The sequence below is a fragment of the Rhinolophus sinicus genome, linkage group LG15 (genome assembly GCF_036562045.2).
Source record: "Rhinolophus sinicus isolate RSC01 linkage group LG15, ASM3656204v1, whole genome shotgun sequence".
In the NCBI taxonomy this organism is placed as follows: Eukaryota; Metazoa; Chordata; class Mammalia; order Chiroptera; family Rhinolophidae; genus Rhinolophus; species Rhinolophus sinicus.
The window spans coordinates 22,708,110-22,733,560 of NC_133764.1; the positions used below are offsets into that span (position 1 = coordinate 22,708,110).

The 25,451-nt window shown below is 37.0% G+C and overlaps 1 protein-coding gene across 15 annotated transcripts in view; it reads left to right on the plus strand.

Moving 5' to 3' along the window:
• The first annotated feature begins 19 nt into the window (after positions 1 to 19).
• SYNRG (synergin gamma) overlaps positions 20 to 25,451 on the plus strand; it is a 67,197-nt gene continuing 41,765 nt past the window's right edge. For 5 of the 15 annotated variants that reach the window (XM_019732530.2, XM_019732532.2, XM_019732533.2 and 2 more), the window contains exons 1-8: positions 20 to 192; positions 7,071 to 7,111; positions 10,480 to 10,601; positions 19,193 to 19,323; positions 20,001 to 20,106; positions 20,647 to 20,758; positions 23,573 to 23,782; positions 24,763 to 24,996. In XM_019732530.2, the coding sequence (XP_019588089.2) occupies positions 116 to 192; positions 7,071 to 7,111; positions 10,480 to 10,601; positions 19,193 to 19,323; positions 20,001 to 20,106; positions 20,647 to 20,758; positions 23,573 to 23,782; positions 24,763 to 24,996 (1,033 nt within the window). In that variant the 5' untranslated portion in view covers positions 20 to 115. The remainder of the gene's footprint in view (positions 193 to 7,070; positions 7,112 to 10,479; positions 10,602 to 19,192; positions 19,324 to 20,000; positions 20,107 to 20,646; positions 20,759 to 23,572; positions 23,783 to 24,762; positions 24,997 to 25,451) is intronic. The other 10 variants (XM_019732536.2, XM_019732538.2, XM_019732541.2 and 7 more) reach the window with 6 other exon arrangements.

Here is a 25,451-nt window from a genome sequence, read left to right on the forward strand (position 1 = left end):
AGGGGTGGAGTCTGTTGTTTGCCCCGGAAGTAACTTCTTCCGCTGACAGCTGCTGGTAAGGTGGCGGCTGCGGCAGCGGCAGCGACACCGGCAGCGGCAGCAGGTCCCGAGCAAGATGGCGCTGCGGCCGGGAACCGGAGCTGGCGGCGGCGGAGCTGCGGGAGCTGGCGCGGGGGCCGCAGGGGGAGGCAGGTGAGTGAAGAGCTGGGCCGGGACCCGCTCTGCAGCGGCGAGGGGTGTTTGGCAGTTATGGCTGTTTTCGCCCGCTCCAACCCCTTTTGCTTTGGAACTGGGCTACGGGAGAAGGGTCGTCCCGGCGCTTAGGCCGAAGAGGGCGGATGGAGGCCGGCCTCCCAACTCCTGTCTTTCGGGCTCAGGGGTACTGGCTGCTGGGGCCGAGCCGGGAGCGAGCGCGCCCTCCCAGTGCGGGGAGGAGACGAGGCGAAGGTGAGGGTCCGCTCTGCAGGGCTGGCACCGGCCGGGGCTGGGTAAAGAAGGAACCCCGACGCCTCGCTTCTCGCCCTGGTTGGCTCTGAAACTACCAGGCTTACCTTTTCCGGGATTTGACCAGGGATACTGCAGGGAAGGCTCTAAAAAATCTGATCACAAAGCTGAACAACAGTTTCCAAGATGTGTGTGGGGGTACTATTTGTCTTTTCTCCCCTTTTAGAGCGTTTTGTCCTTTTATTTCCTTAACACGAGAAACAGCAAGAAAATCTGAACACCTTTGAATTAATAAATAGAGCTCTTGTAGATGACACTGTTAAGACTTGCCTCTTTATTAAAAAACAATTCACTGTTAAACAGCAGTTACGCAGCTATTAGAACAAAGCCTCCAGACTTCCATTTAGCCCTTAAATCTGTCCCCTGTCATATTTCAGCTAAAAATGGCAGGTGGTTTTCATACCCAGAACGGTAAGGGAGATGAACATTTGCAACTTGACAAGTTTATCATTTAAGGAAAAATGTTATTCCGTGAAGTTTTCACTCCATTTCTAAAATGACCTAGTCTGATTCTGTTTTGTTAGCCAAACACATACTTCATACACATTTGGAGATAAAATTAGCTTTTTATCTTCGGCATCCTAAATTATCTGGAATATAAAGTGTTAGTTTTTTGATATGCAATGTTTTAATTTTGGAGTCAAAAACAGTACAAAAGTGTCAAGTCTTTAAATTATCACCTCCTGCAGCTGCTAGGACAAAAGGAGAAGTCTGTACAATAAACCACTTGTGTGCAACCCCATTTCTCATTTCCTCTACATATCTTTCACTTTAGGTTTAAAACTTTTTTTCTCTTTTGTTTTCTAATTTGTAATGTTTCATTAGAGTTTTTCATGAATAAGTCAGTTTCTGGCTGAAGACAAATATGTAATAATCTCTCTTTTCTATATGTGATGACAGTTTCTAAAACCTTTTGAGTAGTATTAATTTGATCAAGTATATGATTAATCATGGCATTAAGTTCTGGGAAAATATAAACTTAAAAGAATTGGGTATTCTAAGCCCTGGTTTTTATTTTTTTGTTTTTTACTTCTTATGCAGGGGGAGGTGCAGAAAGTTGAGTGGATCATTCCGCTTACAATATTTTTAACATCATTGGCCCGTGAACACAGACTTTTAAAAATAAATATGACCTTAATTGTGATAGAAATTAGAATGAATGATTTAAAACTTTCTTTTCTCTGTAAAATTTGGTTGTAGTAACATCTGTATGCTAGCATTATAGGATATATGGGAGAAAAAAAGTGGTTAAAATGGTTCTTACCTTGAATAATATACGGTAAATGTAACATGTATTGGAAAACTTCCTGAGCCTGAGAATCTGTGTGCTTAATAAAGAAAGAATATTATGGTTTTTAGAGAGCGGGGCTGTGATTATTTTATGAGGAAGCTAACATTATGGTAGCCTGAGTGTATTTTAGGGAAAAAGAAAAAGAACCAGGTAACCTCTTTCAGCTTTTAATAGAGAAAATTCATGAACTATAATTTACCATGTTTATTAGATACCGTGTTTCCCAGAAAATAAGACCTAGCCAAGCAATGAGCTCTAATGCGTCTTTTGGAGCAAACATTAATATAAGACCCGGTCTTATTTTACTATAAGGCCTGGTCTTACATAATATAAGACTGGGCATAATATAATATAATATAAAAGACTGGGTCTAATATAGTATAATATAAGACCAGGTCTTATATTAATTTTTGCTCCAAAAGATGCATTAGAGCTGATTGTCCAGCTAGGTCTTATTTTCGGGGAAACACGGTATTTGTCTGTGTTCTAAGAGACTAAGCAAAAAGCAATGGCATTTTCCGACTCTATTAATATTAGCCTACTTTTGATTAGTATCCTAAATAGGCTACTTTAGAGTAAATGGTAGTTGTATAAAGGGCAAAATTTGCACACACACATATTTAAAGTCAAGTACTGAAAGATTTTATTTTTTTAAAAGATTTTTTTGGGGAAGGGGAACAGGACTTTATTGGGAAACAGTGTGTACTTCCGGGACTTTTCCAAGTCAAGTTGACCTTTCAGTCTTAGTTATGGAGGGTGCATCTCCCTTTCAGGTCCAGTTGTTAGTTTCAGGGAGCACAGCCTACCATCCCCCATGGGAGTCGAACCAGCAACCTTGTGGTTGAGAGCCTAGGCTCCAATCAACTGAGCCATCTGGCCACCCGGCTCGCTGAGCAGCAGCTCATTGATTTCATTCTAGTTGCAGAGGGCGCAGCTCACTGGCCCATTTGGGAATCGAACCTGCAGCCCCATTGCCCAGAGCTCGCGCTCTAACCGACTGAGCCATCTGTCTGCCCAAAGTTGAAAGCTCTTGATTAGGCTGTATCCTTCTATGATACTATCATTTGTGAGCGTGTCTATTTTTTTCCTGCTCTTTTATAAGCTCCTTCAGGGCTTGATCATCTTTCCATCTTCCACTGTTGCTAGCACATTCTAGCACACACACACAAAATATTCTGTAAATATTTGGAGATTCATGCTGCATTGAAGGCAAAGAAGCAGCAGCATTTCAGCTGGGCCTCATTTGGAGGAAGAGGAAGAATTGAGAGATTGTCAGAAAGGTGGGAAGGCCTAGTGAACAGGGACCAGCAGGTAGGCCAGATGTGGCACTGAGTGGGGGGAGAAGACTATTGTGAAAGAAAGTTGTGCTAAAACTGGAGTGGTCCTTGAGTATAAACTAAGGACATTCATTTGAAAGGGGAATCCTTACCTAGTTCAAACCTCAGGAATGGTTATCAGATGGTACTTGAGGAAGATGCACCTCACCTGTGCGGTGTGAGCTGCTGGAGGTGGAGAGATCCATTAGGAAGACTCGTAGGAGTCCAGACCTGAGAAGTAAAGGCTGATCCAGATTACTAGTAGCAAAGGTAACTGAAAAGGAAGAATGAAGTAAGCGTGTGACAAGCAGAGCTCATTGTGCTTTCACACGAGCACACCAGGAATAAACAGTGATTTTACCTTCAAAATCAAATTGACCACATCTTGCTGCCCACTTTTTTGCCCCAATTTTTCTCTCTTATCAGTGTCTTTCGTGGCGACTTGTCCAACTGGTCTTTCAAGCATGTTGATGTTAGTGGTCTAAACATTTCAGAGTCATATGAATGGTACATAGGTCACTAAGTAGTTTGGGTTGTTAAATAATTACCGGAATAAGTTATGTTCATCAGTAATGGTCTTAGTTTTTGTTTATGTTTTCAAAGTAACCTTTATACATCTGTACATCTATTCTTGTCTATTTGGTTGTCTTAGCGGGGACTTTGGGAAACTTGTAGTTCTGTGTTCTCATTTGACAGAGGGGAAATAGGATGAGGTGGTGAAGGGGATTGCATAGAGCTTCACAATCACTATGGCAGAGCTGGGAAAAGTGTATCACTCAAATTTACAGCTTTTACTTAGCCACGAAGCCATATTGGTAACTGTAATATTTAAGACTGATTTTTTTTTTTTTTTTAAATTGGGAAATAGTGTGTTTTTCCAGGACCCATCAGCTCCATGTCAAGTCGTTGTTTTCAATCTAGTTGTGGAGGGTGCAGCTCACTGGCCCATGTGGGAATCGAACTGGCAACCTTAGTGTTATGAGCACTGCATTCTAACCACTGAGCAACCAGCTGCCCAAGACTGATTTTGAAAATTTGCAACAGGTTGATTACTTAAATGCATTGCTCTAAGTTTATAAATCTTAGTACATGAATAACTTTTTAAAAAATTGAGTACTACCAAATTTCAATTTACAGCTTAAACATTTTATCCAGTTAATACATTACTTAGCTAGTATATCTTGTGTGCAGATCAGAAAAGGTGTTTACTATTCAGGCCTCTCTTTGGGTGCAGGCTTACTTTTCTGCAGTAAACTTTGCTAATGGTTCAGATCCTCAACAAGGCTGTAAATAACACAGAATCAGATAGATGTCAACTAGAACTTTGGAAACCTTACAATTAAAAAAAATTTTTTTTTACCATTTTAGAACTACAAGACTCCAAAGTTTGGTGTTCAGTCTTTTTTCCTCGGAAGGAGAGTGTCGTGCAATAGAAAATACAATGGCACATAAAGTTGGCATACAGTCCTGGATTTCACTCGGCTCTCTAAAAACTTTCCAGAAAACCCCTTCAGATCTTTGACTCCCAGATTAAGAGTGTTTCTCACTCAGATTTTTTTCTTCCTTGATTTGTCCCATTTTCTTTACCTCCTGTCTCAGAGAAAGAAATCCCTCTTCCTTTTCAAAGCAGATCCCTTTTGCTACCTTGCTATGTTAATCCCATTCCGTCAAAAAGTTTGTTTTATCAAACAGTAAGTATATCTTTTGTATCCTAAATCTTTCTCCCTACAGGTCCGTTCCTCTTCCTCTTGAAACTGTTCACCCAAAGACCACCGTTTTCAAAAGCAATAATCTTTATTTATTAATCCTCATTAGGATCAGCTTTTCTACAGCATTAGACACTAGTTACGGCTTCCTTCTTCCTGAAATGTGGTCCTTCCTCATGTATAACTCAGTTATAACCAACTTCTTTGGTTTTTAATGACCATTCCCTATTCACTATAAGAATTCTCCAAGGCTGTCCTTTGTCTTTATTTATATATATATATATATATATATATATATATATATATATGCACATTCCCTTGGCTGTTTTATCCACAACCAGAGCTTAATTTTTATTTTTTTAACCTTTATTTACAAAAGCCTACCTAGATTGACATAGACCCTTCCCCTGAGCTTGCATTGCTTTTCTGATTGCCTGCTAGATTGCTCCTCATGGACACGCTGCTACCACCTTTCTCTCCAACCTACTCACATCGGATTCCTGTTTTCAGTGAACAGCATCAGCATCCTTGCAGTTGCTGAGGCCCAAAATCTCAGCAGCATCTTCAGCTCTTTCTTCTTTTTTCACTACTGTTCCCCATGCTGGCAGTTGCCGAGTCCTGTTGATTCATCTTTTTAAATAGCTTTCATTCACCTTTTCTTTTCCATTCCTACTCTCTGGTTATGGCCTTTTCATCTCTTATTAAGATTATTGTGATAGTTTCTTAGTTAGTTTTTTATTTTTTTTAACTTTAAGTCTTCTCTGCCATACCCTGTTACCAGAGAAACCTAAAGCACATTTTTTTATTATTTCACTGTCCTGTGTAAAACCTCCGACATCAGGGAAATGCAGATCCAAATCACGATGAGCTACCTACCACTTCACACCCATTAGGATAACTCATCAAAAAAAGCAGGAAGTAACACGTGTTGGTGAAGATGTGGAAAAAATGGTACCTTCGTGCATTGCTGGTGGGAATGTAAAATGATGCAGCTTCTGTAGAAAACAGTTTGGCTGTTTCTCAAAAAGGAAGCATAAAATTACCATATGAACCAGCAATTCCACTGCTATTTGTATCCTAAAGAATGAAAAGAAGGACTCAAACAGGTACTTGTAGATCAGTGTTCATAGCAGCATTATTCACAACAGCCAAAAGGTGGAAACAACCCAAATGTCCATTACAGATGAATGGATGAACAAAATGTGGTATATACATACAAGGGAGTATTATTCAGCCATGAAAAGGAAGGAAATGCTGACAGGCTACAATGTGGATGAACCTTGAAAATGTTATGCTAAGTGGGAGAAGCCGATACAAAAGGACACATATTGTATGATTCCACTTAATATGAAGTAGCTAGAATAGGCAAATTCATAGAGACAAAAAGTGGAATAGTGATTACCAGGTGTTAGGAGGACGTAATTGGGAATTATTATTTAATGGGTACAGAGTGTCTATTTGGGATAATGAAAAACTTCTACAAATGGCTCATGGTGATGGTTGTACAATATTGTGAATGTACTTAATGCCACTGAACTTTACACTTAAAAATGGTTAAAATGGTAAAATTTTATGTATGTTTTACTACAATGAAAAAAAAAATCTCTGACAATTTCATATAATAGTCCAAAATAAAATTAAATATTTTAAGGCCCTCTGCAATCCATTTACTTTTCTAATCCTATATCTTAAATCATATCTCTGAACACATCTGCAGCTCTGGCCTCAGAGCTTTTGCTCAAGCTCTGATGTGCCTCTCTAAGATTTAGCTCAAATTAGTCTTTTTCTTGAAATTAGTCTTTTTCTTCTCATCTCTGTTAGTATTTTGGACCTCTCACAACATTTAGTACATTCTGTCTTATGTTAAAGTTATTTGCCTGCATCTGTGTCTTCAATGAGACTGAGCTAATGCAGTCCTTTCATGTAATGGGCACTCAGTAAATGCTCACTGAATTGAATCTGACCCAGCCCTCTCATTTTGTGGACAGGGAAATTGGAATCCAGGGAAGTCACACAGTGACAGGACCAGGACTAGTTTCAAGGTCTTCTGTCTTCTAGTTCAAAAAATATCCCCTACACTAACATGCTGACTGTCTTGCGTTCTATGCATAAGCAGTCTGTATTAATGTCAGATAACTCAGTATTGCACTGGAGAATAAACACCACAGTTCTTGCATTTATATAAAAAAATCACATCTTTTATTTGAAACCTTGTGCCTATGAAGATTACAGTACATTTTCTTCTGTTTTCAGCTTCATGTTTCCAGTTGCAGGTGGAATGAGACCCCCTCAAGGTATGTGAACGGTTAAGTTTTGAACTTTTTATTTTTCACTACTACGTTTCTGAACTTGGGGATTAAGTAGGTAAAAAAGTTCTGTTGCTGCCAAATAGAGTAAAATTTTCCTATAGTCCTGAACCTGTATGACAGCTACTCTTAAAATTTCTCAAAAATTGTGTATAATAATTTGGGGAATAATAAGAATCATCCCTCATTTCTCCCAAATTTATTTAAACATTGTATTGATAGATTGTTATTTAACCTCAGAGATGAAGGAAACTTTCAGGACAAGAGTATTAAAGAACAGGTGACAAAAATGAAATGAGCTGTAATTCTCTGAATGACATTTTTTTCCTTCTGTCCAGTCTTCTCCTAGATTGTTTACTCAGTAGAGCAAGAGTTGTATCTGCTTTGTGCTCGTCAGCGTGCTGATAGAAACTAAAAAGGTCTCTATAGATGTTTGTTGAATGAATAAATGAACTTCTTTAGTTATTTAATACTTCCACGTTTTCTCTATATGAAGTTGGTCTTATTATAATCATGTACATAAGAGATCACATTTTCTGACTCAGTTTAACTATTTTAAGTCTCAGTTTTATTCCTTGCGGTTTCTCTTTCATGGTTTCAGACAGGGGACCACCAGTATCAATTCTCGCTTTGATTTTAAGGAAACAGTAGTGAAAGGATATAATCTTGACTCATGCTGCTGTGCCACTGAAGAGTATGTCTGCCCTTCTCTTCTTTCTGCTCTCTTCTCCCACTCCACTTTACCCTCCTCCTCTCCACACACCAAGCTGCTTCTGAAAACTGGCCCTTCTCACAAAGCCAGTGTTGATTGGTTATGGTAGACTTGCTAGAGAAACAGACTCCTAGGTCACTGACAGATGAAAGATAAAGAGCTGCACAGTGGCAGGTGGTCAGTGGCTCATACTGACTTTGTCTCCATTTATAATCAGTGATGGAGGTGGAGTTTCAGGTAAATTTTTCCAAGGGTCAGTTGTATTCTTTTCATTGTGCTCACATTTATGCATTATTTAAGCTATCTGTAATTAGATGTGTCTCAGATTTAGATCAAATGGTTTCATATATTTTGTTCTTTAGGAAGGCATTAGAGAGTTATGTGTTCATTATCGTGGCTCATTTTTCATTTTTAGAAGCTTTCAAGTAAAAATTATATGGAGTGAAGGAAGAGGACAAGAAGAGATCCCAAAAGGTTGCCTGCTAGTTTTCCTTCTGGAATTTGGAAATGTTTTTGAGATTATTTTTCTTTTTACAAAGTATGGTAGAGTGGACTTTTTAATTATTTGAAGGCTTTAAGTTATGCATGGATTATTTCTGAAAGCACACACAAGAAACCAACAGCAAGAGTGGCCACAAGATCATGAGTGGGTGAACAGGAGACAGGAGAGGAACGAGACTTGTTTTTCACTTTGTGTATTTTTATGCCTTTAAATGTACCAAATACCTGAGTTACCCATTCAAGGATTAAATAAAATTAATTAAAATAAATAAAACTTGAGTTCCAAAGGAATAAGAGGAAAAACATGTTACCATGGTTATATGCAATTTGTGCTTTCTAGTTCTCCATGATACCTGAAGGCCTTTGCATTTGGTGTTCTTGGTCTGAAATACTCTTCCCAAATATCCACATGGCTTGCTCCCTTTCTTTCTTCAAGTCCTTGCTTTAAATGCTGCCCTGTTGGTGAAACCCTTTCTGACTATGAAATAGCAACCGCTTCTTTCCCTGGCTCTCCCTTTCCTCCTTACCCTGCTTATTTGTTGCCTTATCTCTTATCATCCCTTGACATGCACTTACTTTTTATTATCTGTCTTCCCCAATTACTTTGTAAGTTCCATGAGGGCAAAGACCAGGTTTTGTTCACTGTTGTAGCCCTAGAATGGTGCTTGACATGGAGTAGGCCCGCAGATACTTGAATAAATGAATGAATGAATGAATGAATAAATGAATAGATTGCCACTAATAAGTGTTAACCTATAGATGTGGATATCCATGCTTGTGCAATTAAACTATGTATAAATAAAGAACCCACAAGATAAACATGGTATGCTTCACTAGACCTTTAATTTTTTAAATCAAAATTTGATTAAAAGCTCCTTATAGTGGAACCAACATTGATGTAATATGTGGTGAAATGCAAAATTAGAATTGAATTTTGTGTTCAGGGTATTTAGGGATTTTGTTTTATTCACTGTTGTATGCACCAAGCATCTAGAATTGTGCCTAAAATGTGGTAGGCATTTAGTATGTATTATATCCCCAAAGGGATGTATCTTCTTTCTCCACTGCTTTTGGGTGTACTTCATTGGAAAAGTTCGGGAGATATGCCCTAAATCATACTTTCAGCATAATTTTCCTGCCATTGCATTATATGCTTAACATGTTGGAGACTGTTTTGTGCTAAATGTTATACTAACTATTCATGTAAGGAAGGAGAAGAGGATTATCATTTCTTCAAGTGTATTAGGTATTAAACAGTTTTACAGATGAGAAACTGAGGCACCAAAGTTAAGCAAGTTGCTCAAGGTCCCAAAGCTAGTAAGTGACATTTCTCGTTGGCATCCAAGGTTCGTGCTCTTAACCACAATTGTATTAGTTATTTGCTGCTGCATAAAAATGTTAATCCAAAACTTAAAAAAATAAACACTTTATTATCTTATACTGTGTTTGTGGGTCAGGTATCTGGGAATGGCTTCACTGGGTGGTTTTGGTTCAGGGCTGAAGAGATCGCGTTGAGTGTCAGCCAGGGCTGCAGTCTTCTAACGGGTCGATGGGGCTGGAAGATGTGCTTCCCACATGGCGCACTCACAGAGATGGCAGGTCTGTGCTGCCTTGGTGGGAGGTTGCAGTTCCTTGCCACCTGCTCTCTCCATGGACCGCTGGAGTATTCTTACGATGTGGTAGTGGCTTTCCCCAGAGCAGGAGATCCAAAAGAGTACAGAGGAAGCTGTTGTGATTTTTAAGAACAAACCTGTCATTTCCACAGTAGCCTGCCAGCCCTATTCATTGTGGGAGGGAATGACAAGGGTATGAATACCATCAGGCGGGGGTCACTGAGGGTCATCGTGAAGGCCAAATAGTACTAGTAGGTTACACTATTAATTTTTCAAGTATGCACAAAAATCCTGTAGAACAGGTATTATTAGCTTCATTTCACAGAGGAAGTTTTGTAACTTGTCCCAGGTCACATAGCTAAGTAAATAATAGAGCTGGAACTCATCCTTAAGTCTGTCTTACTCCAGAACCTATGCTTTTTCCACTGTACTGGGCCGTCTCCCAAGTAACAAGTCCTTTAGGTACTTACGGTTTTAAGAAAATAACTTTAAAACACACTGACTTGAATGATGCCTTTATGTTTTTTTAGCAGGTCTGATGCCGATGCAGCAACAAGGATTTCCTATGGTCTCTGTTATGCAGCCTAATATGCAAGGCATGATAGGAATGAATTACAGCTCTCAAATGTCCCAAGGACCTATTGCTATGCAGGTACTTGCCTCTTTAGCTGATTGTTTACAAAGTTATTTGTTGTTATGAGAGCGACATATGTTGGACCTAGTATGAGGACCTACATACTAGGAACTTAATGTGGTATTTAGAAATAAGTGTAGTCTGCATCTTAGGTGGCTTCCTTCAAAATAAAATGAAGGTATACGTTCATAAAAGAGAGAAAAAACAAAAGATAAATCATTTAAGGAACATCTGGTGACTTCTTTCTATGACTACTGGCTTAGAAAAATTTTAGAATGAAATCTTAGAAAATTCAGGGACCTGATGTCATCAAGTGGCATTGTTAGAAGAGTTAGCACTATTTTTAGGAAAGGAGCAGTGTCGTTGTTTGGAAGGCTCAGAGCCTTCTTTGTATTGAGTTATCTAATCCCCATAACAACTTTTTAAAGAGATGCTATCTCCATTTTTCTGATGAGGAAACGGAAGCTTTGTGAGGATGCTCGCAGAGCATCGTAGGCCCAGATTTGAACCTAAGTTTTCAGTATGCTTATATTTAACCATAGTGTACCATGAATTCTCTCTTAAGAGGATTGAGGAGCCATTGAATAGTTTAAAGCACAATAGTTTAAAACACAATTAGATTTGTATTTCAAAAAGATTGTTCTGACTGCTGATTGGAGAATGACTGGAGGCAGAGGGAGGAGCAAACGTGGATGTGAGGAGGATCATTAAAAGGCTGATGTACAGAGTAGGTGAGATGTTGGCTTAAATTAGGGTGGAAGCAGAGGGATGGAGATGTGGATGTTTTTGAGAACTACTTAAGAAGTAAAATCTCTAGGGCTTGCTGAGTGTTTGGGTGTTGAAAATAAAGGAGAAGGCGATATCAAATTGATTCCTCATTTTCTGCATGAGCAACTAACTGGTGGTGTCATTTACTAATAAAAGGAGATTGCTGGTACATATTGTTGACTTTGAAGAATCCATGAAACATACAAGTGAGGTTGTGCAGACAATTTAATTAGCTGAGCTCTGGTCATTTTTCACTCTGGGTAGAAAATTACAGATTTGAGAGTTATCCACATATAGAAGGTAATTGATGCCATAGGGGTGAATTAGAACATCCAAGAACACTATTGATGGAGAAAATGGTCCAGGATAGAGCCTTCAGAATTTCAACATTTAAATCTGAGTGAGTTGCCAACACAGGAGATCGAAGAGGAGCAGCCACGGAAGTGGGCTGGAGGAATTAAAGAAAAAAACATGAGTTCTGCTGTCAGACAGACACAAGTTCAAATCCCAGTTTTGCCACTTACCTGTAAAACAGGGTATCAATACCTTGCTAGTAGAAAGGATTGAATGAAGGAATTATATAAAGCACTTAGCACTGTACTTGGCACACAGTGAACAGGAAGTGGCAAGAAATTTTTATTTCTGATAATGTTAATTATCAAGGATGGTTTTTCAAGTAGCACAACTTTATTTCATGTTCTGTTTTTAAAATTCATTTGTTTCCTTGCTTTCATTGACTCATAACCCTAATTTCTGGCTGAAACATTCTGTCTTGAATAATAGTAATAATCAGTAATAAAAATAACCATCATTTGCTGTTTTTATACACTATATTCATTGTATCCATTATATCATTCAGTCCTCATAACTCTGTAAGATTAGTAATGTTTATTCCCATTTTGTAGACAAGAAAACTGCAGTCACAGAATGTTAGTGACCTGTTCGATATCCTACAACTTTCAAAAACTTAAACCAAGGCTATCTTATATTTCAGAGCTTGAGTTCTTAACTACCAGTGTTCCTAAAAATTCAGTCATTTGAGTATCACCTTCATAATTTTTGCCATGTATACTGTAATTAACATTTTAATTGATTACGTTTTTGACAAATTCTAAAAAGAATCTTTATATTGCTAAAGTAAATAGAAAATCTTCATTTGTTATAAACAAAGGGTAACCAAAAAAATACGGTGACTCAAAATAATATTAACCAAATTCTAGCTAGATACCGTTACTTATTGGAGTTTATAAACCTCGTGTTTACTTTCTGTTGTTAAAAGAAAAAAAACGGGGGGGTGGGATATGTCTAAGTTTAACCTACAAATGATTTGGCAGAAGAAAAAATATATATATGTATGTGTAGAGACGGAGCAAAGAGGGTAAGATGTTACTATTACACCATTTTTCCAATTTTTTCTGTAAGTTTTACATTTTAGAAAGGGAGGGATTAGATTAAAAATCAATAACATTTAAAACAGGACATAAAAGGGAATCTGAATGAGAGTTGCAGGAGAATTGAAGAGAATTTTCCTACTTTGGTGCTGAACATGAGTCCCTGCGTAACTAGCGTGATCAGAGATAAGGAGGAGTGTCATTATTATTAAGTACAGCCTAAGATGAGCTTCTCCCATTTGCATCTCTGTATCTTTATAAATTATCTTCTACAGCTATGATATCTGTTTAAACCAAGTAACACAATAAACTGAATCCAGGAGTCAGATCTTTGAATGGCTATATCAAAGTTACATTATTAAAAAAAAAAAAAATATATATATATATATATATATATATGTATATGTGTATATATATATATATATTTACTAATAAGCTGGAACAAAGTTTTGTACTGTAAATATTTTAAATGCCATATATTTCATTTTTACTTCATTATTTAAAATTTTATTTCTGTGTATTTATCACGTATACATTATTATAGTGTAGTAGCACATGTATATAATTTATAAATAAGTAATATTGGGAGTTTACAATTAGAATTTAAGTTGAAATTATTGTCATGTTGAAGTTATTTAAGCAAATAAAACTTCTATGTTGTATGTAAAGATATAGGAAAACTTCCAGAATTCTTTATTCATTTCAATTCTTTATTCATTTCTAGTAGGAGGAAAATAAGAATAAATTGAACTTCTGTAGGTCTTAAATTCGTGTTATTCTGCTTTCACTAGGTTATGCTGTAGAAACAACAATCCCAAAATCTCAGTGACTTACAAATACAAAGGTTGATTTCTCATTTGTGGTAAATGTCCTTTATGGGCTGACGCAGCTCCCTGTTCTCTTTATCCTGAGGCAATCCTAGGACAATCCAGACTCTTGGCATAGGGAAAAGATGGCCAAACCCTGTGGTGCCTTTTAAAGCTTTTTCTCGGTGGTAGCATTTATCAGTCACTTCTGCATCAACATGGATGAGCCAATTGCACAACTTTATCAAAACATTTTTAATTAAACCTTTTATTTTGAGATAATTGTATATTCACATATATGTAAGAAGTAATACAAAGATCCCTTCCCTAGTTCCCGCAATGGTAGCAACTTGCAGAACGATGGTATAATATCACAACAAGGACATTGGCATTGATACAGTGGAGATACAGAACATTCATCACCCCAAAGATCCCCTCGCGTTGCTATTTTATAGCCACACTCATTACCCCCTCCCCACTGCACACTTTTCCAACCCTTGGCAATCCCTATTGTTGTTTCCCATTTCAAAATATTATGATTTCAAGATGTTATCTAAATTGAATCACTAACCTTTTTGGGATGGCTTTTAGTGCTCAGCATAATTCCTGTGAGAGTCATCCAAGTTGTTGCATGTGTCAGTATTGCTTATCGCTGAATAGTATTCCATGACATGGATATACCAGTTTGTATACCCATTCACTCACTGAAGGACATCTGGGCTGTTGCTAGTTTTGGGTTATGATGAATAGAACCTTGTGTGAACATAAGCCTGCTTTTCTCTGGAATAAATGCCCAGGACAGCAATTGATAAGTGGAGTGGTAGTTGGATGTTTAGTTTTTAAACTGCCAAACTGTTTTCCAGAGGGGCTGGACCATTATATTCCCACCAGCAATATATGAGTGATCCGGTTTCTCTGTATCCTTGCTAGCATTTGGTGGTAGTGATATTTTTTATTTTAGCCACTCTGATAGGTGTGTTGTAATGTCTCACTGTGATTTTTAAGTTATATTTTCCCAATGGCTAATGTCAAAAATTCAGAGAGCTTTACTTGATATGAATATTTTACTGAGTGAGAAACAAACTGTTCCCAAACAGGGAGACAACCCAAAAGTTGTTAGAGGGTTGGCTTTCAACAATTTCAGCTCAGTTTGTAAAGCTGAGTAAGTTGTTGTCTATTGTGATTGTTTTTTAGTGTGATTGGTTGCTGGAAATTTACATTCCTTTTCATTGCATAAGCTTACCTCTTGGTAGCTGATTGCTGACATGAAGAAAGCTTATGTTTTGTTTAAGGTCAGAGTTAGCATTTCAGGGAAATCAGGACAGTGTTACATTTTGATTATGTGACTCTGTTTGGTCTTGGGGTATATTCAAACTGTGACCTCCATTTTTTTTTTTTTAAACCCTCGTGATGTTGAACATCTTGTCATATCCTTATTTGTCATCGTTATATTCTCTTTGGAGAAATACTTTTTCTTGCCTTTTATCCATTTTCTAATTATAATTTTTGGTATTTAACTTGAGTTTTGAGAGTTCTTTATATATTCTGTGTACTAGTCCTTTGTTGGATGTGGTTTGCAAATATTTTCTCCCAGTCTGTAGTTGTTGTCTCAGTCTGTTCAGGCTGCTATAACAAAATACCAGAGATTAGATATCTTATAAACAACAAAAATTTATTTCTCACAGTTCTGGAGGCTGGAAATCCACGATCAGGGTGCCAGCATAGTCGGGTAAGGGCCCCCTTTCAGGTCACAGGGACTTCTAGTTGTATCCTCACTTCCGGGAAGCGATGAGGGTGCTCTGTGGGGTCTGCGTGTGAGCACTAATCCCATTCATGAGGGCTATACCCTCACGACCTGATCATCTCCCAAAGACACTTCCTATTAATACCATCCTCACCTTTGGGGGTTAGGATTTCAACATATGAACGGGGAGGCACAAACATTCAGACCATAAACCTTATCTTTTCATCCTGTTAACAGGGTCCTCCTCCTCAGAGAAAAAGTTGATGAAATCCAATTTATCAATTTTTCCTTTTATGTAACATGCATTGGTATAAGTGTGAGAGTTCTTTATCTCTCCCTGGATCCTGAAGACTTTTCTTCTAGTTTTATACTTTTACATTTAAGTTCTTTTTTTTTTTTTTTTTTTAATTTATTGGGGTGACAATTGTTAGTAAAATTACATAGATTTCAGGTGAACAATTCTATTACATATAAATCCCATTACATTTAAGTTCATGATACATTTTGAGTTAATTTTTATATAAAGGTGAGGTTTGTATTTTGCCCATGGATGTCCAGTTGCTCCAGTTAACATTTGTTGAAAAGGCTCTTCTTTCTCCCTTGACGTGCTTTTGTATTTTTGTTGAAAATCAAGTGTACACCTTCGTGTGGATGTTTTCTAGATTCTGTGTTTTGTTCCATTGAAATTATAAAAAATGACAGCAGATTTGAGGAAAAAGAAATTTCAGAATTGAAAAATATGTTAAACAAAAGAAGAACTCTATGGATGAGTTTAACAGCATTAGAAATGACCAAAGAAAGAATTAGTGAGCTGAAGATAGGTAGGTAAAGAGAAACTGTCTAGAATACAGTGTGACAAGATGAAAAGATGGAAAATATATGAGAGATTTTGAAGATACAATGAGAAGGTTTAACATGTATTTAGTTGGAGTCCTTGAAGAAAAGAAGGGAAAGAATAAGTTAGAAGGGATAATGGCTGAGAAGTTTCCAGAATTATTGAAAGACAATGATCCACAGATTCAGGAAGCCAAATAAATTCGAGCAGGATTGTGTTAGTTATCTATTGCTGCATGACAAATTGCCCTAAAACTCAGGGGCTTAAAACAGCAACAAATATCTTTCAGTTCCTGTGGGTCAGGAATCGTGAAGTATCTTTAGCAGGATGGTTCTGGTTCGGACTCTCTCATGAGGTCTCAGTCAAGGCATTGGCTGAGCTTGCTTGCATTCATCTAACGTCTTTCCTGGGGCTACAGGATCTGCTTTCAAGGTGTCCCACTAACATGGCTGGCAATTCAGGGTTGATATTGGCAGGAGGCCTCAGTTCCTCGATGGACCTCTAGGTCCACATGGACATCTCCAGAGCCAGTGATTCAAGAGGGGAAGTTGGAAGCTACAGTGTGTTTTATGACCTAGCCACACTTGATTGTTTTCCCTGATATCAGGACTATATTGGGATTCTAACACAAGGATGTAACTACCAGGCAGTGAGAATAACTAAATATAAATCCTCACAACCAGACACATGGAGAAATTGCAGAAACCTAAGACAAAGAAAAACCTCAAAAGCAGCCAGAGGAAAAAAGTAGAAGTCAAAGATACTGGAATGATGTTTGTAATGTACTAACTGAAAATAATGGCCAACCTCCAAGAATGAAAGTAAAATAACACCATTTTTTTCTGACAAAAACTGATTGACTTTCAATAAATGAAATTCTAATGAAGTAAAGGCAGAAGGACATTAGGCAAAGGAAAAATGATCCCAGATAGAAAGTCAGCTTCAGGAAGATGATGATAAAAGTAGAAGTTACATATGTGGGTGAATTTAAATGAATTTTGTATAAAACAAAAACAGTGTCTCTGGATTTTTTAAATATTCGGAGAATTAAAATACATGTAATAATAGTATATAACTTGGGGGGGCTAGGAAATAGAATTGATTTTTAAGATCCTTGCATTCTGTGAAAGAAAGATAAAGATGTTGATTAACATTGGACTTTGATAAGAATGCATGTTGTAATTTCAAGGGTAACCTTAATAGGTTATATAAAACTAGAGGTGAAAAAGGTAGAATGAGGAAAAAAAATAGTCAATCCAAAAAAAGGCAAGAAGGAAAGAAAAAGAAACAAAAAGTGGGACAAATCACAAAATAATATAGTATTAAACCCATAATATATTAATGATTATGTTAATGGTCTAAAGGATCCATTTAAAACACAGAATTCTAGGCGCGGCCTGTTAGCTCAGTTGGTTAGAGTGCAGTGCTCTTAACAAGGCTGCCGGTTCGATTCCCACATGGGCCTGTGTGAGCTGCGCCCTCCACAACTAGATTGAAACAACTACTTTACTTGGAGCTGATAGGTCCTGGAAAAACACTTAAAAAATTTTTTTTAAAACCCCACAAAATTCTAGATATTTGATGCTTATGAGGGACATTTAAAACATAAGGATACAGGAAAGTTTAAAGTAAAGGAATGAAAGATATAAATACTAAAAACAATCCCAAAAAGCTGATGTAGTTAAAGGAAAACCAGACAAAATATACTTCAAGGGAAAAAGCCTTAAAAGCCTGGAGAGAAAGAGGGTCTTTCATCATGATAAGAGGTTAAATTCACCAGAAGGATGTAATAGCTCCAAATTTGTATACAACTAAATAACCAGGCCTCAAAATGTGTAAGATAGAAACTGACAGAACAACAAGGACAAATAGAAAAATTCACAATGAGGAAAGATACAGATTTAATCAATCTTCTTTAAGCTTGACTAGTGGATAATAAATAGGACACTGCTACCAACAATTGCAAAACACACTTTTGTTTAACAAACATGGAATATTTATTTATATTGACCATATACTAGACCATAGCAAATATCAGAAACTTCAGAAGGTTGAAATCTCCCGTAGTAGATGCCCTCGTAAGACTGGCCTGTGTTAGGGGTCCATTTGAGATTTTTAGTCAAAAATTCAAAGTGAATCCCAAGATTTTTCTCATCAGCAAGGTTCAGTGGTTCAGAGGTAAGGGAATTAAGAATGGTTACAAGTGCGTTTAATATTGAACCCTGGCATCTAAGCTGAACAAGAGAGAAGTGAGGATATGATGAGTATGATAGTGGGAAAGGTGGTAAGAGTAATGGAGGGGAGGTATTACTGAGATAAGAGAATTGCTGGGGTACATGATCTGGAAGGATAGGAGGTCGTGGTCAAGTGTCAGGAATGCTTAAAATCACGATTTTGGAGATGATGCAGTTATTGGAACTGACGCTCAAGGGTGTGACCGTGGAATGGAAAGCTGGAATGGTATGTTGGACAGGATTGTGGTGTACAGGTCAGAGACCTGAAAGCCCACAGTGTTAGATGTGTCATCCACGTGATTATTGGTGTCGCAAGGGCCGTTTAGAAGTAGAATGGAAGATAGCAAGGTTCTGAAGGCTTCAGTTGAAGAGGGAGGGAGTTGAGGGTCAGTAGATGACATAAACAGGGTAAGAAAGTAAATGGTGGAGTCTGATGGCCAGAAATTAAAATGTATTCAGGTTTTTGAAGGAAGAGAGGAGAAAAGGTTTAGAAGGAGCAAGGGGGACTACTCCCCATCTACAGGAAATGTGGAAGAGAAGCAGCGATCTCCAAATGAGAGGGCTTCCAGGGAGAGCCAGGTTTCAATTAGGGAACAGAAGGGGAACCTTTCAGGGAGAAGGTTGAAAAGTAGAAGAATTTTCACTCGTAAAAAAAGGGGAGAAGCACTACGGGGAGCTTTCCATTTTTAGCCTATGTTCTTTGAAGTTTTTATTAAAATGTATTTATATAGTTCATTAATAAATATATTAAGAATATGAAAGTTACAGTTTTTCTTTATAATAATTAAAAGGAGAAATTGCGTTTTTTAAGCCCTTCTCCTTTTCTTCTAGGCAGGGATACCAATGGGACCGATGTCAGCAGCAGGAATGCCTTACCTGCGACAAGCACCATTCCTGGGGATGCGTCCTCCAGGCCCACAGTACACTCCAGACATGCAGAAGCAGTTTGCCGAAGAGCAGCAGTAAGGAGCCTCAGGACTCAAGGATAAAGATACACAATAGCAGTTGTTTTTAAACTGTCAAATATTCTCTAGTGCAGATTTGAAGCCAAAACACTCGCATTGCCTTTAAAACTCTTTCAAATACTTTGATTTTAAGTTTAAAGCCAGAAGGGGCCTTAGAGGTTCTCAAATTCAACCCTCTCATTTTACATTTAGGGAAAATGAGGTCCAGAGAAGTGAAGCAACTTGTCAGTCCAGGTTACACAGTTACTAGCAAAGCCTGGACCCGAATGCAGGTCTCCTGATTCCGAGAGCATTGCTCTCTCTCCTACGATGCTGCTTTCCCAAGTGGAAGTTTCTTTTTTATATGCAGAGCAAAGAGTGTTTATTTTGTCTACTTCCCTGTCTGTTTTTTGAAATTACATTTGAATGCAAAAGATTGTCTCCTCCCCTTGCAAATTAGACAACAAATAAATTCCTGTCTGTCATTTAGGTAAACCATTTTTTAGACTCATTTCATAATTTTTGAAGTTAATATAATGGAGAAATAATATTGTCATGAGAAAATGTGATATAATTAGCAGAGATTTTAGTTCTAGAAATGTAACATATATTGCTGAAATTGTTAGTAGAATTATGACTATAACATATTTGATAATTCCTGAAGTTGGTTCTTTACTAGATTGTTTTTCCTTCAGAAAACGGTTTGAACAACAGCAGAAGCTCTTAGAAGAAGAAAGAAAAAGACGCCAGTTTGAAGAGCAGAAGCAAAAGCTCAGACTTCTGAGTAGTGTGAAACCCAAGGTAATATATTCTGCCACCTCTCCACTGCAACCAACACACACACCCACCCACCCACCTTTGCATGTGCCTCTTCTCAGTGGATCCTCTTATTCAGTGGATTTTGTCACTTAGGCACCAGCCCAAGCTGAGGCAGTGGTTGATTTCATTTTAGTTTACCTAAGTTCAAAAGTGAAGGAGTTTTCTTCTGTAAAGACATTCTATTGTTAAGGGAAATGGTATCAGCCAATCTTCTGAACTCTTTTACTATTATTGGAATGTTTGTAATCATTTTTTGGGAAACTAATACAGAACACCTAACAGCTGTATCCTAAAATATTTATAAATGGGCCTTCTAATATTTTTATATTCTATAGAGTGTCACTTTATGCCTTTGTTTTATACACTTACCAATGTGTTTTTAACTTGGAGAATTCACTATCAGAAGTATGTGGTAAAAATATTGGAAACAGACTAATATCTGCACTTTCCTTTAAATTTGGGAGGATTTAGGATGAAGTAAGAGATAAGTGAAGAAATATCCATACATTTATTGTTTCTTAGACAGGAGAGAAGAGTAGAGATGATGCTTTGGAAGCCATAAAAGGAAACTTAGATGGATTTTCCAGAGATGCTAAGATGCACCCTACTCCAGCATCGCACCCTAAGAAACCAGGTAGTTTGGATTTAAAATTTTTCTTCTGTTGGAAGGTGATTTATGTGAAGAGTCAATGCTGAGCTCTTCCTTCAAGCTAACTACAGATTTTACACTGAGTTAAGAGCTCTGATCTGGATGGATACCTGTGTTGGCAAGAAAAACCTCTGTCTTCTAGTAAATGTCCGTAGATAACTTCACTTGTAAATCTTATGTATAAAAGAGTATGTTAACATTAGTAAAATCCATTCATTCAAAGCAAGTGTAATAAAGGAGTTTATCCTCTCATTCTCATTGTTTTAAAAGAATTTTACTTTCTGTGAGCCATTTCAGGTTTTATTCAGTGTGATTAAACTTACAAATTTTTTAAATGCGCCCTTTGAAAAAGTGATGGGGAAAAAAGTCATAGGTTTAATAATGCTCCTCATGAAATTTTAATTTCTTTTATACATTTCTTTGTAGCTTTTATTATCATTTATCATCACATAAGCACAAAAAAGTGCCTAATTAGAACAGGGTAAAGGGATATTGGGGGGGGGTCTTTTGCATGTGTTTTGAACATTGAGCAATTGAAATGAGTCTTGTCTTTACGTAACTGTTACCACATCCTTTTTAAAAATTTGATAGTTGACATTTTATCCTCAACTGATTTCAAGAATAATGTTCCATTAAAAGATGAACAGTTTTCAGAAATCATTCAGCCAATCAAGTACTATTTCCTGCTGATATATATTACATTGATAAGTTTTATCTTAAATCCTTGTATTATAGTATCTTATTAGGTGATGTCAGGAGGGAATAATCTCATATTGGCATAGTAACCAGTTCTTGACTTTCTGGGACAGCTTCGACTCTGTCCTTTTAATTTCACTTGTTAGATTATATACTCAGATTATCATTCCCAAAATACGCCCCAAGTAAAATATACACCAAGATTGAAAAGAGAATGGATATTAGCAATCAAATTGAGTTCAGAAAGGAAAAATGATATCTAAAAATGAAAATTACAAGCTGAATCAGCCAGTCAAGAAGTAATTTAAGAATAGACATTGGAATGCTATAACTGGACCCAGCATGGAACTTATGAAAAGGAGAAGATAGCCGAGAGGAATAGTCATTGTTACGTAAAACACTGTTCTACCCAGATTGAATGCCCTTTTTGGACAACCAGGTGTGGTTTAGCAACCTCAATGTTAAATAATAAATTGGTGTTTTGATGTTCAAATAATGTGAGTTAAAGCAACGTGTGTTTAGTTATCTTTTTCTAGTTAACTGCTTCATGCTTAGCCAGAAAAAGATTTTTCTGAAGCAAGCCCAAGGAAATTTCAGAGCTTCTCTAGTTGAGAGTCTTAAATATAGGCCTAAAGTGTATGGAGTTTCTAGCCTTTTTACCACCAAAGGCACCTCTTAATTTCCCCCAATAGACTATTTATCCTAAATTATTGAGTATACAAATTATTGATCGTATTTTTATGCCTATTAATCGTATAGAAAGCTGCAAGAGTTTATAAGCCAAATTACATACTGCATAGAATTAATTTCCGTCAGATACAAAGAGAGATTCATTTAGTCTTTGCAGCCTTATTGCTAATAAATAGTCAGGGTCCATTTAAAAACCATTCATAATAGCTCTCAGTTTTCCATTGCTACTGTTTTCTACCAGTATTGGTCTGAGAACCCAAATGGAGAACTTAAACCCACACTCCACACTCAGTAACTGTTATTGGGAGAGCTGGAATTTATTGTGGCATGGCTTTTTTCTTTTTTAAACAAAGTTAAGGCAGTAATTTTGCGTGCTCATTTTGCATCTTTTATAGAATTTTCAGTGTGTTCAGGCTTTATTTCACAGATCCAAAAGAGAAATGTTAAAAAGAAGCATGTAGTATTCCCATTTTTCAGATGAGAGCCTTTTTTAAAAAAGACTGCCCCTTGTGACATTAGGCTTCAGTAAATGTTAAAGCAAGTCAAAGTAATTAAAAATGTGACAATCTTGGTATTTTTAATGAGCTTCATGTTAAATGTAGTCCCTGTAGAGAAGGTTTATTACATAAGTGAATCTCACATTTAACAGTAAAAAGCAACAGTGATGTTTATATGCCTTAGAACCAAAGATCTTTTAATCATAGTCCTCAGTCAAGGTTTTACTTTCTTAAATTGACTGTTGAGTTGTTTGACTTAGCACTTTATGGTATCCCAGTTTTGATGCTTTTCGCAAGAAAACATCACCTTGGTAATGTGTTTAATCTTTGCTGTCTCCTTTGTAATTTTCATTCCTTATATGGTAACTTTACTGAAATGGGAAGTATGCAAAGTGTATGGATTAGGTATGATATATCAAAAATTACAAGTATGTATTGGCATAATGAAATTTAATCATCAGAGCATGTATCTGTCTAAAATGTCTTCAGCAGCATTTGGTAGATTTTCTTATTTCTGGTGTATATTGGTTTGAGAGAATATTATCCAGATATACAGATCACTTGAGTCTCAAAAGTAATCACACCTTTGATGTATATTATTAATGGTCTCAGGGGAAAAAATAGTATTAACTTAATAAAAGAAGGAAAGTTTTGAGTTTTACAGTTTTTGTTTTTGAACCAAATGCAAAATAGTTATAAAACCTCTTTTTAAATAGACAAAAAATTGTGTGTAAATAGACATCGAAGTGTTTTGCATTCACTGTAAAATTCCATTTGACTATTGTTACGTTATTTCTTGTTCACCTTCACTATTCATGTTTCAGTACATTCTTTTAGAATTTTACTACATCTTAATTTCTTTTCTCCCTGTCGATTTTCATTTCTGTGTGTTTCATTACCATTTTCCATTTTGCAGATTATCCCACATCATCTCATTCTACTAAAACTGTCTCCCCATCACCTGCCTTTCTTGATGAAGAAGAATTCAGTGACTTTATGCAGGGGCCTGTTGAAGTTCCCACACGTGGGCCTTCTTCCACTTCCCAGCCTTTTCAGTCTTTCCATCCCACCACCCCACTTGGCCAGTTGCATGCACAGAAGGCTGGAGCACAGCCTCTCCCTCCAGGTCAGATTCCAGTGTCTTTTGCCTTACATTGTGTCCCCGGGCAAATTCCTTATTTCTCAACTGCTTCAGCCTCATACAATGTACATAGAACAGGTGACTCCTAGAATGTTAACGGATATATTCTTAAGGTAATCTAGGATCATTTATTCTTATATAAATAGAATAATACAATGATTTTGGCAAAGAAAATTCCGGAATATATGATTACTATTGAAATTCAAGATAAGAATCTAGATTTTTAAATTCTGGGGGGAGTCTCACTTTCCAGAAAATTGATTTAAAACTTGCTTCTAAATTAGGAGCTATTTAAAACACCTTAGAACTTTAAAAACAAACAAACTGATTTCTTCAGGAGATTACTCTTGTCTGGGAAAATCACCAGTATCAGTTTTATAAGCGTAATAAGCCAGGGAAAGCTGCTTTAGAAAGTGCTCTCCTTAGTTCAAGTACTTCATTTACTCTCATTTTGTCCTCGGACAAATCTTTAAACATTTCTGTACCTCAGTGTTATCACTTGTGAAATAATGGGGGTGGAGGGACAGTTACACCCTAGGTCTTGAGACTTAGAATACTGCTGAGAGGGTTCTTAGCTGACTTGTACTTAGTCCAAACTTTCTCAGTTGACAGATGTAGAAACAGATTCAGAGAAAATGCTACTGGCCAAGGGTCTTCCCAGTAGTTAGTGGAAGTGTCTGTATCTTGTGTGAGTCACCAGATTTCTAAGGTAATACTCCTTCCACTATACCATTCTTCCTATTGTCTCATGGAATTCTTGAAAATCAAAGTAGATAATGTTTAAGTTCTCTAAAATCGCTAAGTCTCTCAAGTCCTATACAAATGTGTAGTGATTGAATTATTTCAGAATTCACATTATACGTGGCAGGGTCTTCCCTTTTAGAATCTGGGGGTGGAAATGGATGATTGAAAAAAATAGAAATTTGCAGTTATATACAAATAATCCCTTCATACCGTTTGTTTAGGCCCTTCCTTGGAGGAGAAGCTCCTAGTATCTTGTGATATAAGTACATCTGGGCAGGAACAAATTAAATTAAATACTTCTGAAGTTGGGCACAAAGCCCAAAGCCCAGGTTCCAGTAAGAACCATCCCAGTTTAACAGCCAGTAACAGGGGTGCTGTAGATGGACGTGTAAGTGGTACCACTGCTACAGAGGCAGAAAAGACTTCAGACCAAAACCTGCCCATTGAAGAGAGTGGTGAGCTCATGAAATATTCAGCCAAAAGTTCATTTAACCAAATGTTGCTCAAATGCTAACACCTTAAGCATTAATCTTAAAATGAATGCTGCTTGATTTTGCTAATTGAAATTTTGCTTAAAATATGTTTAATGCATTCCTTTCTCCAATTAACCCCTACAATTTTGCTCTGAATTCCTTCAATACACTCTTATTCTTTTTTTAAATTTTTTGATATATATATATATATTTTTTAATCAGAATAATTCCTGAAATTTCTCTTCTGTTTATGAAACTTCTTTTTTTCCCCTCTTGCATTTTGTATTCTTCCATAAAGGTTGAAAAGTTAAAATTTAACTGGAAAAGTCACCAATGAGCATATGGTTTTGCTTCTCTGAAATAAATCATATACATTGCTGCCTAAAAGATCAAATTTTTCTAAAGTCAGTTTGCAGAGATGAATTAGAATGTAAGCA